This window comes from Garra rufa, chromosome 20 (genome assembly GCF_049309525.1).
Source record: "Garra rufa chromosome 20, GarRuf1.0, whole genome shotgun sequence".
NCBI classification, from domain to species: Eukaryota; Metazoa; Chordata; class Actinopteri; order Cypriniformes; family Cyprinidae; genus Garra; species Garra rufa.
In genome coordinates, this window is record NC_133380.1 from 39,361,180 (window position 1) to 39,377,175 (window position 15,996).

At 34.5% G+C, this 15,996-nt stretch overlaps 1 protein-coding gene across 1 annotated transcript in view; it reads right to left on the reverse strand.

Annotated features, from left to right (window-relative positions):
- The window catches only part of cpne5b (copine Vb), a 177,738-nt gene that overhangs the window by 124,987 nt on the left and 36,755 nt on the right, over positions 1-15,996 (reverse strand). The window contains exons 2-3 of the mRNA XM_073825851.1: positions 8,644-8,684; positions 6,856-6,902 (exon numbers count right to left, since the gene is read on the reverse strand). Coding sequence (XP_073681952.1) covers positions 6,856-6,902; positions 8,644-8,684 — 88 coding nt within the window. The remainder of the gene's footprint in view (positions 1-6,855; positions 6,903-8,643; positions 8,685-15,996) is intronic.

Sequence of the window (15,996 nt, forward strand, 5' to 3'; positions counted from 1 at the left end):
TATATACATTTTCCTTCCCATATCTTGAATTATGTGATCGTTCTTAATGCATATTAATAGACTGATTCATGCAGTGAAGGAACGCACTCTAAATGCGCACACGCACTATATTGGTCTAACAAGACTTCATCACATAGTCGTGAATGCTTGCATTTCTGTAGGAGTGTTTTGTTTGTTTTTTGCAATATACTCCATAATATCATGATGTCTCACAATTTTTTACGTATTTACGCTAAACCTGCACAGATTTGGCTTGCATGAACTTCCCCAATAAATTAATGAGTGAACATACACAAAATGTTACCAGCCAAATTGGCTAGTGATTTATTTCAAATTTTTTAGTGATTAATTTCAAACCCTGTATATATACACAATATTAGTTTTAGCATTTATATTAAGTTAGCACAAAAAATGTTTCCTTTTTTTTTTTTTTTACATGTTTTGCACTAGATTTTTTCCAAATGTACCATAGCTACAACAGCTAAAATCTTTGACACTCACAGAGCTGTTGTGAAATCCACACATTTCAAACAGTAAATTCTCTTCCAGAACTTGACAACCTGAGGTGACGGTTCTGTCAGAAAGCAAGCTCTTGCGCAGAGATTGCATGGACAGTGGGCAGGATGTCATGAAAGCATTGAAGCCTACATAATAAAAAGGCTCAAAATCCCCTTTCAGTACAGGAAACCAGTCAAGACCCTCAGAGAAATGAGTTGAGGTTACCATGCCTGACAGATCTGTAAAGCACCATAGTGTATTCCTGTGTAATATACTGAGAAATACAATGACAGTCAACAGAACCAGAACTAATTGTTGTATTTCAAATGTGTTTGTATTATTGAGTGTTAAAAGGCAAAAGCGGCACTCCATCACACCCGAAGACTAAACTTTAACCCAATAACACGACCAGATCTGACTCTACAGTGATCTACGATTACTTTAACATTCCATAACCAATAAATGAAAGCTCACAAACACAATCCAAAATTTCCAAATAATAACCTTTCATTCAGATCGCTTAACTTCTTCATTGACAGTCTCTTGTGTTATTCACACTGAATACGAGCAGAGTGCTTATAAAAATAGACAGCTGAGAAATGAAGCGTGCCAGGATTTATTGCTATGGTGAGCTGTCATCGCCTACACGAAAACCTACAAATATTCTGCAGGTGTATGAGGCAGCCCTCAGCTCTCAGTTTTATATGTAACAGTCAGGGGACAGGGCAAAATCATCTGCCACTGGATAAGAAAAATGATTTTCTTTAATACAAACACCTTTGTGGTTGTATTTGACATTTTGTGAGGTGTGTGTTTGTTTGTTTTTATTTCATATCAGATCTGAAATTTAGATTTCTTTATCAGTTGTGGTTAAATTGAAGTTCATACAGTGGTTTTGATTATAACAATGTCACTCTCTATTTCAGTATATACTACTAACTCTCTAACCTTAAAAGAAAAGCATTTTGCAATTTCCACACATTTATACAGTGGCATGCGAAAGTTTGGGAATAATTTTAACAAAGCAAGAGCGATCAGAAGAAAACACGATGCATTAAGAGCCAGGAGGCGAAAACTTTTTTGAATTTGAAGATCAAGGTAAATTTTACTTCTGGGAAACATGGAAGTATTTTCTGTTGCTTTCAAAGGGCAGTACTAAATGGAAAAATATATATATATTTCAACAAAAATTGGACATCTTCACCCTGTTCAAAAGTTGTCACCACCCGGCTCTTAATGCATCATGTTTCCTTCTGGAGCATAAACTGTTTGAACCTTTGTTTAATAGTTGTGTTTGAGTGCCTCAATTGTCCTCAGTGTAAAAAAGTTGGATCTCAAAATCATACAGTCACCGTTGGAAAGGGTTTAAATATGCAATAGATGCTGGAAAACTGAAGAATCTGCAGGACCTGGAGGATTTTTCTGAAAAGAAGTGCTCAGTTGAACTGTTCAGAACAAACTCATAAACAGCCATCACAAAACAAAAAAACGGCCATAGATCATCCAAGTATCAGTTTTTTTTTTTATATAATTTCAGCTATTTTTTGTCTAGTAAACTATATGTAAACATCTTTTATGTAAAATGTCTTACTCAGGACGGTACTAAATAAAAAGTAAAATGCATTTTGTATGATCTCTCTTATTTTGTTAAAATTATTCACATTTTCACAGATTCTGCAAGGTGTTTTCAAACCTTCATATGCCACTGTATGCTTCAAGATCTTTATTGACTTACGTTTTTCTATGGAACACAAATTGATATAAACATAAACCAGAGGTGTCCAAACCTGCTCCTGGAGAGCCACTGTCATGCATAGTTTAGCTCCAACCCTAATTAACCCCACCTGAACCAGCTAATCAAGGTTTTCAAACTCACTAGAAACTTCCAGGCAAGTGTGTTGGAGCTAATTGGAGCTAAAATCTCAAGGATATTTGACCTCCAGGAATAGGTTTGGATATGCCTGACATAGGGCATATGACTTGTAATATGTGTTATATTTTAGTCAGAAGACTTGAAATTTAAGGTTTTATTTTTTACCCTTCAACTGCAGCTCTCAAAAACCACTGATTCATTCACAGTCTCATCTGGTACATTAGTGAAAAGACAAGTGAGGACTGATGATTGACATGTATTTTTAGAGATTAACCAGATAAATGTGAAAAATTATACAATTAAAAAAATACGGTACAATTATGTTTTTTCATCATTATGAGCCTAACAGATTGTAGATCTGTATGCTTTTATCATTAAAAACAGTGTGAACATTTTTCAAAATATCTTTTGTGTTTCACAGAAGCCACTATTTCTACAAAACACATTTTTTTTTACATTTTGAGATACTTTCAAAGTGTATAGTGAGTGGGGCTGTTAAGATTTATCTAAACAGATGAATGTTAATGTGGCAATGTGTTATTCCGTCGCTTGCTGAATATATCATGACAAAAGGTTAATGCTCTACACTAAATCTAACCAATAGCATTAACTAAAGCAAACATGATATATAACACACTTTCTGAAGCAACCATGCAATTCTATCTTGCTTCTGCGGGATTGAGCTCTTTAATTGTGACTTGTATTTCATGGAATTCATAGCTGAGCGCTTTGGATAGCAAGTATAGCGTTGTACCGGGTGCGCTACCGAGCAAGTATACTACAGCAGAAAATCCACACATATGGAGCTGGTTATGTGATGCAAACATCAAAGGGCCTGTTTACACCTGGTCACTTCATGCATTTTCTCTGATAGGATATCTATTTGTTCAGATGTTTCCATTTACACTTGGCCACACAAATGTGTCTTCGCAAAACGGATATAAATCCAATCTTCAATTCCTGCGCAATATTTAAGTTTTTACAGAGTTCACGTCAACGAAAACAACAGATAAGCACTGCATTTTATTTATTGTCAGTTAATTTCAAGATCAAAGATCGCAACAGGAGAGAGCGCAGCAACAGCACTGGGAAGATTAGGTTAGTCTCACTACTTTTAATGAAGATGATTGTGTGTTACTTTGAGTATTAATTATGGCAGTTTGCTTGTCAGCTTGCTGAAGAGATACTCAGCTACTCGTCCACGGCGATGCTTGTTGCATTAGCGCTGTCATATCTGACTATTACATGCGATATAGCGTATGAAATGCTCTCACACATTTATTATTTTAATATGTTGGGAGCAAGGCCGTAACCAGGGTTTGAAAATTAGTGAGGTCCGAAGTAAGGTGTTAAGAATTGTGCTATAATAACACCCACAAATGCACTAATAAGGTCTGTTATAATGGTAAATTTGCGCGTGTAATTGAAGAGTGCGGGCAACGAGCACAGTATGACTGACAGGACTGGAAAGTTCGTTTTTTTAGGTGAGGGAATTTTTATTTTATAACAAGTTATAAAAAATAACGTTAGAATAATGACACTGACATAAAACTTGACAACATCTCATTTGACCATAGATACTGAATGAGGAAAAAGCGTTTTTCTCAGGTAAGAAGAGTCAACCGCTTTCACGCACGTCTTTCAAAATAATAGTCTAGCGTCAGAAAAAAACAGAATTACGTTTGTTGTTTCTTTGACTGCACACTCCGCGACCCATTCAAAACGTTTTTGCGACCCACCAGTTGAGAAACACTGCTTTGATTAATGTTTTTTGATGACTTAAGGTTGACTAAAGAGCATGAGACGTCTTCCTGCTGGCCAGTAACGTTAACGTTATTTGGCATAGTAGCCTATTTCATTCTGTAACAAACAGATTTGTATTATGCTATTGTTTTTGATAGTGTTATACATTTCTTTCAGATATTAACGATGATCACTGCGTTTGTCTTACCGATTGTGGTATCGTCCTGTCAGCAATTAAGTTACAGATTGTCTATAAGCTTTTTATGAATGTACAATGTTGCCAGATATTGCTACGAAGAACAAGCAATTACAAAAAGAAAGAAAAAGATATCCGAAATAAGTTCAAAGCTTGTGTTTTGTAAATAAGATTAATATATCACTAACACTGACGTTAAACTTTCCACTTTATTAACGTCCCAAAGTGTCGCACTAAATTGGAAAAACGAGTCAAAAAACACGTATAATAGGTGGATCTGGCAACAAACGGAGGCTCCAACCGCGCTCTCACTCAACACGCTTTCAAGCCCCGTTTACTGAGCTAGCTTCTCGCAGCAACATGAATTGCAAACACTCATGTGATATGAGGTGGTTTAAACGGCTAAATAATTATTCAGAGAGCTTGACATTTTATGTTTGAATATAAAAAAATGACCGAGGTCCGGACTTCGGTGACCTCATAGCTGACTATGGCCATGGTTGGGAGGAGTAAAATTTGCATGTGGTTTTAATAACCAGATGCATTTACACTTGTCCAGTTTCACCTGGAATGCAGCCCAGACCACCTTCGGATGCGGTTTGAGCAATCGGATTTACATCCATCTCATGTGTTTCGGAGGGCATTCACACCTTGTCTTTTCACGATCGGACAGCTATCCGATCAGAAAAATGCATAAAGAGACCAGGGGTAAACAGCCCCAAAATTTATTGCACTATGGTAATAGCGTTTTGAGGTTATATTGTGGTAGTAGATAATCTGACCAGGTAATTATTTGATAGAAAAGCAATAAAAGTTAGTGTTTTACTGCCACTGTTGTTCATTTCAGCTAAAAACTGCAGTGCACTACATTTATAGGTACGTTTTGGACATGTTTTCCAATAAGCCTATGTTGAATAATTGGTTCACAATTATACTATTTTTGGTTGTCATTGCAGGCTTGTGCACAATTCAGAATTGAATTGAGAATGACTCCTAAATTCCAATTCAATCCTTGAATTTGAATTGATGTCAAAAACAGGATCTAGAATTACAATTCGAATTTGAATTAAAGGAAGCAGAATTTCAATTCGATACAAATTCAAAGAAATTCATATACATAAGTGAAGTGTTTAACAATGAAGCTTTACAATATATATCAGATATGATTTCATTACATATTCTATAAATGATATTAGTTTGAACTACCTGTACAGATTACTGTCACACCCCCGGACTTTCTTGTTGGTTTTTCCCATTTTCCCCCGCAGTTCTGAGTGTTTTTGGTTTCTCCCTTATTGTCTGCACCTGTGTTTGTATTAGTCTGTCTATTTAAGGTGTGTGTTTTCCCAGTACTCTTGTCGGTCTTTAATGTTATATGGATGTTTTCCCCTGGTGTTCCTGTGTCTGCCTGTATTCCGTTGGATTTATTAAATATACGTCTTTTATTTACGTCGTTGTTCGTGTGTTCCTGCCTGCATCGTGACAATTACATTGTGTTATTTGATTACTTTGAAATGAAAATAACATTTTGAACAAAACTAATCAAACATTGGGGGAGTAATTTATTTCAAGAATTTGATCATTATCTATATGTTGGAACAAAATGTATGCAGGGTTGAGGAGTGACTAGTTATGTGTAATGAAATTATGCTATTAAATTACAAAATTAATGTAATTGTATGTGAGATTCAACACATTCTTTCTGTTGTATGACTATGTGGAATGTCTTTGAATTGCCATGAATTTAATTCCACTTCCTGTCATTCCAACTCCAATTCAACTTCCTGTGGGGCGGAGTCAATTCAATTCAAATTCCAACTCATGAATTGAATGGTGGCCAATTCTAAAATTCTGAATTGTGCACAAGCCTGTGTCATTGAGAGAAAACAAGTCTACAGAGGATAGATAGAGGACATAGTGGCACAGAATTGGCCTGAGGAAAATAACAGTTGCACCTCTTCATCATTTACTTATTTAAGTCTTTAATGCCATTAAAGATAATATCTATCATACTTCTAATAACATTAAAGGGTAAAATGACTAACCATGTGTCAGATTTTATTACTAAAAATGTGAAAAACCAACATGTTCAAAACACCAAAGCTTAATCAGCACTGCCCAGCAGGACAATCCTCTTCTGATTCATAACCTCAAATTGGAAACTACGGAAACTGACTCATCGTTATAAAGACACCACTGGAAAAACAACACTTGCTCAGTACAGCAGGTTGAGACAGAACACGGAGCTGTTGTACAGGCACTGAACTGGGTGTTGCTTGTTAGTGATAAGATGCTGGATGTGTTTTGATGGTGTACAGAAGAAGAAAAGACAGCGGTTTGACTGCATGCTGCTGCGGGGAGAGCCGACACGCCTGATTGGACAACAACAGCAGAGATGAAACCATAGCAAAGCAAGCTGGGAACATTCATGGTGTGGGTGTGGATGTGGATGTGTGTGTGTGTGTGTGTGTGTGTGTGTGTGTGTGTGTGTGTGTGTGTGTGTGTGTGTGTGTGTGTGTGTGTGTGTGCGCGTGCGCGTGCTCACCTCTCTCCACTGCTTGGTCTCCACTCCCTGAGTGTACAAGACACACACTGTGAAAAGAGACAAAAATAGCAAAAATTAGTGCTACACTCCTAGAAAAAAAAAAGAAAAGGTAAAGCTGTAATTGGGGCAATACCCTTTCAAATAGTGATGCACTAAAATGAAAATTCAGGATGCTCTTGGGCAAAAAAATGTAACTGAATTTTTTAACTTAAAAACAAAATTAATTAATTAATAACAAAATTCTGTTTCTACTTTAATTTACCTCTGAAATGTAACATTTACACTGTGGCTGTTATAAAGTTTTCATGACAAATTTATTCAAACATATATTAAATAATAAAGACAACAGATTAAGTAAACTTTCATTAATATGTTATGTTTCTTTCTAGAGTTATTTTGACTAGATGAATAGCGTTTATAGACAATTAATGTTTTTCCTTAGGTACATGTAAGATATTGTTTACAAATTGTTTTACTGACGTTTTTCTGTGGTTGAAACAAGGATTGAGCAATAACGTTAAAACATTTCAGTAAGTTGTACTGTATTAATGTACATCACCTTCTGATGTTCATTAATGTTTATTTCTTACTATAACTAGTAATAAAGAGCGAGAGATTGATCCGCATACCGCTTAAACTGAGTGATTCTGTCAAATCAATTTAATTAGCATCAAAACATCATCTTTTGTTTGTATTTTGTGATTTTGTGTCAGTGTTTTGGTCAATGATTTTGGCCCTCCAAAACTATTTTATCCAAAACCAAAAATCACTGTTTCGTCTGAATATTTTCAGTCGCCGAATTGTGTTGCATCCCTACTTTCAAACAATACTAATATGTACACTTTAGATTCTAATATGCACTTTTTAAAATAATAGTATGTACTATCAAAGTACTAGTATGCATTATTTAGGGGTAAATATGGTACCTTTTAGCTTTTTTATCCCAGTGTCCTTCCCCCCTGACAGTTTGTAATGTTTGCATACTTACGAAAAATATATAATTATATTATAAACAACAATTTAACACTAAAATAATGAATTCTCTAAAGGAACATTCCAAATCAGAAAGTCTATGATTGATTAAAAATTGTCACTATTAAGTGAAACTCATCAATCTGCATATGTTCATTTAAATATGTTGTCAAATACAAATTTTTATAATATACGTAAAACAATTCAAATTAAAAATATGTGCTAACATATTACAACAAATTAATTTTTTCTATTAATTTCTATAATACATCAGACAAAATATATAATGTATCTTTATCACACTTTCATTCTGAACCATATTTATGTTTGTGTTATGTAGCCATTATTTTAATAGATTCTTAAACACATCTTTTGTGTTTCACTGAAGAAAGAACTCGTTTAAAAAGACACAAGGATGAGATTTTTTTTTTTTTGAGTCAACAATTATAACTCCGTATCTACCACTTTAGCAGATGAGAAGTAAATAGACATTTTTTTACAGAAGAGAGAGATTCACTTAGTGATTCACTTTTCTTTTCTCCCTCTCTCTTTTTCAGCTCATCTGTCTATTCTCTTCAAAGGGTCTCTGTGAAACTTGCTGCCATTGCGCATTTGAGTTCATGTTTCATTCAGGATCGTTGGAGTCATGCAGAGCGTTGTAGATGAGAAGAACTCATCAGAATCACGCTGATGTTTGATGAGAGGCGAAAGACAAGAGATTACTTGGAAAACGAGTGGGGGTCGCTAATTAATGCAGAAAGAGTATGAAATGAAGAGACACAAAGCTCAGTTTCATCTTCCATTGGCTGTACTCACGTGGATCAGATTTGGAGAACGTGTCTCTGTCTAAAAGATTCCTGGGGAGAAAGAAGAAAAAAACAAGATCAGTATAATTCTGACAGCGCGATTAAACGCTATCAGTGACACATTGACATTTGAAGCTTTATTGAAGAGGCTTTTTGACAATTTCATTAAACTGGCTTATTAGAATTCCACAAAAGCAAGATACCAGGATACGGTTCAAGATGACATCCAGAAATGTTGACTGTAGGCCCCCTTTTAAAAATACTAAGGGGGTTCTAAACGTGTAAACCTAAGTTTATTAATTAAGTTAATTAACTGTGAGGACATACCACCCAAAATCAGATGAACAATGACAAAATTACTCAGATTAACCATCATGTGTACATTTGGCTTACAGACATATTAAAGTGCCCTTCATGAAGGTATTTACTTCAATGTGGACATGTTTTTATACCATCATATGAAATTATTTAATCCAAACATTAAACACTGTCATATACACCCACACTTACGACTACACACTATAGAGACCAGATACACAGTTCTGCAGTAAATATCTACATTTCTGTTTTGGTTTTAAATGCAGCAGATCTTAGTGTACATCCTACCTAAACTATTTTTAACCAACGATAATCAGTCGACATATTGTTCTGTTGCTAAGATGTCTGCTCTTTGTCAGTGCAGGTTCATGTTTTTTTTTTTTTTTTTTTTTTTTTTTTCCCAAAATAAACATTATATTCTCTGTGGAGCTTGCTCTGAAAGTTAAATGGTTAAAATACTTTCATTGTTTAATCACATTGTTTGAAAAATGTTCCTGCTGCTCTCTTCCACACAAGAAAAGATTAAAGCATTATAAGATTAAAGCATTATAAAATCAGTCTATAATGAAAGACTAAAAAATATGCTAAATTTGTGAGGAATAGACTACAAATTAGCCTGAAAATGTCAAATTCGCTTTATGGTCCAAATCATATGAGGACAGAATTTTTAAGTAAACTATTTTTTAAATGTAAAATGTGTGTTTGGATTCCTGTCACACCTTTGATGTTCCCGGTCAAAAATGACCGGACCCCAAACAACTGCTTATAAATCTCTCATTATGCTATAATATCACCAAATATTGGATTTAATCTTTTCATCAACTTGTTTTCTTTCATTTAGGACTGGTTTTGTGTTTCTACTTGCATCTGATTAATTGTAAGCCCAATTTATCCGAAAGTAGGCACCTCAATTTTTAAATAAAAAAATAATAATAATTAATGATTTTCACAATATGAGATTATAATTATAAAAATATGCAAAAAAATATGTTTATCACAATAGTGTACTTTAATGTTTAATGAGGAAATTTGCTTTTAAATGCTTTTATTTGTCCAAATTGCAAAAAGTCACACTTGTGGTGTTCCTGGGTCAAAAATGACTGGACTCCAAACAATTGCTTTTAAATATCTCAATATGCTATACTATCACCGAATATTGCATTCAATCTTTTTGTCAACTTGTTTTCTCTCATTTAGGATTGGTTTTGTGTTTCTATTTGCATCTGAATAATCGTAATCCTCATTTATATGAAAGTAGGCACCTCAATTGTTTAGTGAACAAAATTGTTTTTTATTAATAATTTTCACAATATGAGATAAAAAAATTAGAAAAATGTGCACTGCTTATCACACTAGTGTGCTTTAATGTTTAATAAGGAAGTTTTCTTTTAAATACTTTTATTTTGTACAAAATTGCAAAATGTCACACTTATGGTCAAAATTGACCGGACTCCATACAACTGCTTATAAATATCTCATTATGCTACATTATCACCAAATATTGGATTCAATCTTTTTGTTAAGTTGTTTTCTCTCATTTAGGACTGGTTTTGTGTTTTCACTTGCATCTGATTAATCGAAGGCCTCATTTATCCGTAAGTAGGCACCTCAATTTTTGAGTGAAAAGATAATTTTCACATTATGAGATAAAAAATTATAAAAAAAAAATTGCACTGTTTATCACACTAGTGTACTATAATGTTTTAAGTTTGCTTCTAAATGCTTTTATTTTGTACAAAATTGCAAAAAGTCACACTTGTGGTGTTCCCGGGTCAAAAATGACCGGACTTCAAACAATTGCTTATAAATCTCTCATTATGCTATATTATCACCAAATACTGGATTCAATTTTTTTGTCAACTTGTTTTCTGTCATTTAGGACTGGTTTTGTGTTTCTATGTGCATCTGATTAATCGTAAGCCTAGTTTATCTAAAAGTAGGCACCTCATTTTTTTGAGTGAAAAGATACAATATGAGATAAAAAATTATAAAAATGTGCACTGCTTGTCACACTAGTGTACTTTAATGTTTAATCAGGAAGTTTGCTGTTAAATGCTTTTATTTTGCACAAAATTGCAAAAAGTCACACGTCTGGTGTTTAGCATTTAAAAGCAAACTTCCTCATTAAATATTAAGACACACTGGTGTGATTTTTTTTATAATTTTTTGTTTAATATTGTGAAAATGATTCATAAATTCATAGATTTTTCACTCAAAAAACGAGGTACCTACTGTCAGATGAATTAGACCTACGATTAATCAGATGCTAATAGAAACACAAAACCAGTCCTAAATGAAAGAAAACAAGTTGACAAAAAGATTGAATCCAATATTTGGTGATAATATAGCATAATAAGAGATTCCCGGTCAAAAATGTCATTTTGACCGGGAACACCACAAGAGTGACTAGGTGAAATAAAACCCACAAAACAAATCTGAGAAGTAGGAAGTTTGAGCCCAATGTGATAACGTTAACTAGTATTTTGGGGTGAATTTGATCCAAACACAACCAGAGGGTTAAAGTCATCTGAAGGCATTCACAGATCTCCAGATATGAGGACACTTGATCAGCTGCGGTAAACTCTGAACACAGATATTGATTCCAGTGCTAGTGTTTCACTCCTGTTGATATGAGCTGTATGCTTCACTCCCAGCGGCATGACTGTCATCACATCTCAACGTCTAAATCTGAAATAGCATTTCTATTATGAGGATTACACACACATAAAACACACACGCACACACACACACATTCAGGATGGACTCAAGAATAGATGATCAGAGAAAATGGTTTTGCTCTCACTAATAAAGCAGCTGTGATTATAGGTTCTCTCAGCAGGCATCTGGAAAGGCCCTCACCCTACATGTTTCTGCTTCACCTCATCGTCAGGTCTACGGGACTCTGCTCTTAATCCTCTCATTTACCTTAATCAACCGTGTTTATGCCCACTGCAGATGATAATTACCATGTTGACCTGAGGCATCAGGAATACAGGAACTGACAGGAGACACAGCAGAAAAACAAAAACTAGTCTGCTGCTGTGCTGCCGTTCAATACTTGTGCCTTTTCCGATTTGTATAGCACAATTTTTATAGTATAAACTGAATTGTGATATTACATTTGTTTAATATAACTATTTATAGCTGATTTTATTCCATTTATTTATTTGTTTTGTTTTACATTTTTAAGGTATTTGCAAAACTGAATTAAAATAATAAAACAAACTAGATAAAAAAGTTTGTCAAGACAAACTTTAAGTTTAAGCTGGACCAGAAATTTTGAAAAAGTTTTAAAAGTTTTAAGTTTGATGGTTTTCAGTCTTGATTGATGGCAAGTTACTAGCATGTTGTTAACATGATTAGCAGGTTGCTAGCATGTTTCTAGCATGACCAGCATGTTTACAATACGATTAACATGTTACTAGCATGTTGCTACCATGATTAGCAAATTACTAGCATGTTGTTAACATGACTAGTATGTTTACAGCATGTTTACAACACGATTAACATGTTACTAGCATGTTGTTAGTATGTTTCTAGCATGATTAGCATGTTGCTAGCATGATTAGCAAGTTACTAGCATTTTTTTACATGATTAGCAGGTTACTATCATGTTTCTAGCATGACTAGCATGTTTACAGCAAGTTTACAACACGTTTCTAGCATGATTAGCATGTTTCTAGCATTATAAACATGTTGCTAGCATGATTGGGAAGTTACTAGCATGATTAGCAAGTTACTAGCATGTTGTTAGCATGATTAGCAGGTTACTAGCATGTTTCCAGCATGTTGTTAAAACATTTCTAGCATGATTAGCATGTGGCTAGCATTATAAGCATGTTGCTAGGATGATTAGCAAGTTACTAGCATGTTGTTAGCATGTTTAGCAGGTTACTAGCATTTTCCAGCATTTTGTTAACACGTTTCCAGCATGATTAGCATGTGGCTAGCATTATAAGCATGTAGCTAGGATGATTAGCAAGTTACTAGCATGTTGTTAGCATGATCAGTAGGTTACTAGCATGTTTCTAACATGACTAGCATGTTTACAGCATGATTAACATGTTACTAGCATGTTTACAACATGTTTCTTGCATGATTAGCATGTTGCTACCATGATTAGCAAATTACTAGCATGTTGTTAACATGACTAGTATGTTTACAGCATGTTTACAACACGATTAACATGTTACTAGCATGTTGTTAGCATGATTAACGGTTTGCTAGCATGTTGTTAGCATGATTAGCAAGTTACTAGCATTTTCCAGCATTTTGTTAACACGTTTCCAGCATGATTAGCATGTGGCTAGCATTATAAGCATGTAGCTAGGATGATTAGCAAGTTACTAGCATGTTGTTAGCATGATCAGTAGGTTACTAGCATGTTTCTAACATGACTAGCATGTTTACAGCATGATTAACATGTTACTAGCATGTTTACAGCATGTTTCTTGCATGATTAGCATGTTGCTACCATGATTAGCAAATTACTAGCATGTTGTTAACATGACTAGTATGTTTACAGCATGTTTACAACACGATTAACATGTTACTAGCATGTTGTTAGCATGATTAACGGGTTGCTAGCATGTTGTTAGCATGATTAGCAGGTTACTAGCAAGTTACTAGCATGTTCAACATGTTTCTAGCATGCTGTTAACATAATTTGCAATTTACTAGCATGTTGCTAGCATTATTTTATCACAATTAGCATATTACTAGCTTGTTGCTAGCATGTTTCTAGCATAATTATCATGTTACTAGCATGTTGCTACCATCATCAAAATAAATTATATTAATAGATTAAAAAATATTTTTAAAATATGAAAAAAAAGACAAAAATATAAAAATATGTAAAACAATGTAAAAATGTTTATATGTATTTCTAAATGCTATATATTGTCAGAGTTCTACCACAGCAAGATCCACCAACCACGCCCCCTGAAGACACACACACACGTTCACTGTCACCTGATTACTAATTACTCACCTGGATCCAATCAGCTCCCATATATATACCCGGACAGATTCATTCCTCGTTGTCTGATCTACCGATCACACCCCTGCATGCTCTTCCCGTGGACTCTATGGTTTCCTGGTTCCATAGTTGGATCTACTTACCTGAACGCTGGACATCTCAGATAAGAACTATCACCTCAATACCTGCTTCAATATACTTACCAAACCTGTTAATAAACTTACCTTTTATCTTATACACTCACCTCCGTCTCTGCCTCCCTCTGTGCTGTGACATATATTTTCCACATCATCATCAGGTTGTTTTGTATTATTATTATTATTATTATTATTATGATTATTTATTTTATTTGTGTTTATTTATTATTTTTATTTTATAACTGCAAAGTTAGGAAGTTATTAGTTCCTTGACCAATGTAAATCCCAGTGTAAAAACTGTTTTTTGGCCATTAAAAATACATGATATCTGATAAAATGGAAACACTGGCAGAAACAATACTAACATGAGCAAAAATACTTTAGACAAAGTACACTTACATTTGCACAGCTAAATAAGGTCACTGATAAATAAAAATCTAAATAAGCCTTTTGACATGAGACAAATGCCTTGACACTCTGTCTCATTCTACCCAACTAAATCTCAATCCAAATACCAGAACTACTATATTTTTTTATATTTTTTTATCAAAACTGTTCTTGATTGTACTAGTCTAAGCAAATCAAATTTCTACCCACATTTTGTAAAAGTGACTACTATATAAGCAAGCTGTCAACAGCCGGACGGACATGACGAACATGTTGAGCATGAAAAATGTTGGTGCTGTGGAAATGTTCTATTTGGCCAGTGATTTCAAAGTGTCACAGGCCAGACAGGTAATAATTTGATGTAGATTAACTGAATGGCACTGTTGCATAATGAACTGCTGTCAGTAACATCATTTACAGAAGCAAAATGTGTTTGTAAGATAAAAGTTGCTTTGAAAAATGGCAAAGACCGCAGAGCAAACCAGACTGGGAAAATGGGCATGACCTAATTTGTCTTCAACTTTAATGGGACTTATATTCGTAGAGTTTAATTTAATTCATGTTCAAGTGCACATTTTTCTATTTTACATTCCTTAAATTATTCTGGGTAATTAAACAGTTGATGACTTTCCACAACCAAAATTGGCAACCAAGTCCATATGTGTGTGCTTACTACATGTAGATAAAAAAAAAAAAAACAAGACAAGCCAGTGTAGGAACAAATAAATATGTCAAAGATAACAACTCAAAGCCAGACTGTTCAGGTTGAGCATCATGTCTCCTGCATAGAAGCAGAAACTTCTATATATTTAACAGATTGTTCAGTAAATTGGTACCAAATTTATTTAGCAGAAACTCTGGCAAACTTTGGTACTTTGCTAAACGCCTTATTATGCAAGGGCTCTTCACTTTAATTTGGAAGGAATTTACATCATCCTACGATTATAAGTGTGTGAAAACATTTGGTACAGTAGCCATTCTATGTGTTGATATTTGTGCACAACCTTTAAAAAAAGAAAGAAAGAAAGAAGGTGTATCTAATCCAGGATTTCATTTACACAGAACCAAACCCAAACCTAATCTCTCTGTCACGGGAAAGATGAGGTCTGGGTCCAAATGCAGGGATAAAGGTGTTTTAATAAAACAAATAAACAAACCAAGACAAAAGGCCAACACGGCACAAAACTAATAACTAGAACACAAAATAACAAAACCAAGAACAAGATCAAAGGCCAGGGATATCAGGAACACAAAAGTACATCAAAGACACAAGACATGAGACAATGCAGCCATGAAAACGGAATGAAGAGTGAGTGTTCTTATACAGAGTCCAGATAGTGAACAGCTGTGAGTGGAATCAGTGCAAATGACAAGACAGACGTGAACGATAAGGGGAGTGCAGTGCCAGCACAGCAACCTCAGGGAAAACCCACAGCCCCGATCATGACACTCACCTCAAATTTTAACATGATTCTTTTGCAGTTTTGCAAGCAGTGCAATATCCTTCAGGAAATGCCAAACTATTTTTTCCTCTTTCATTCAC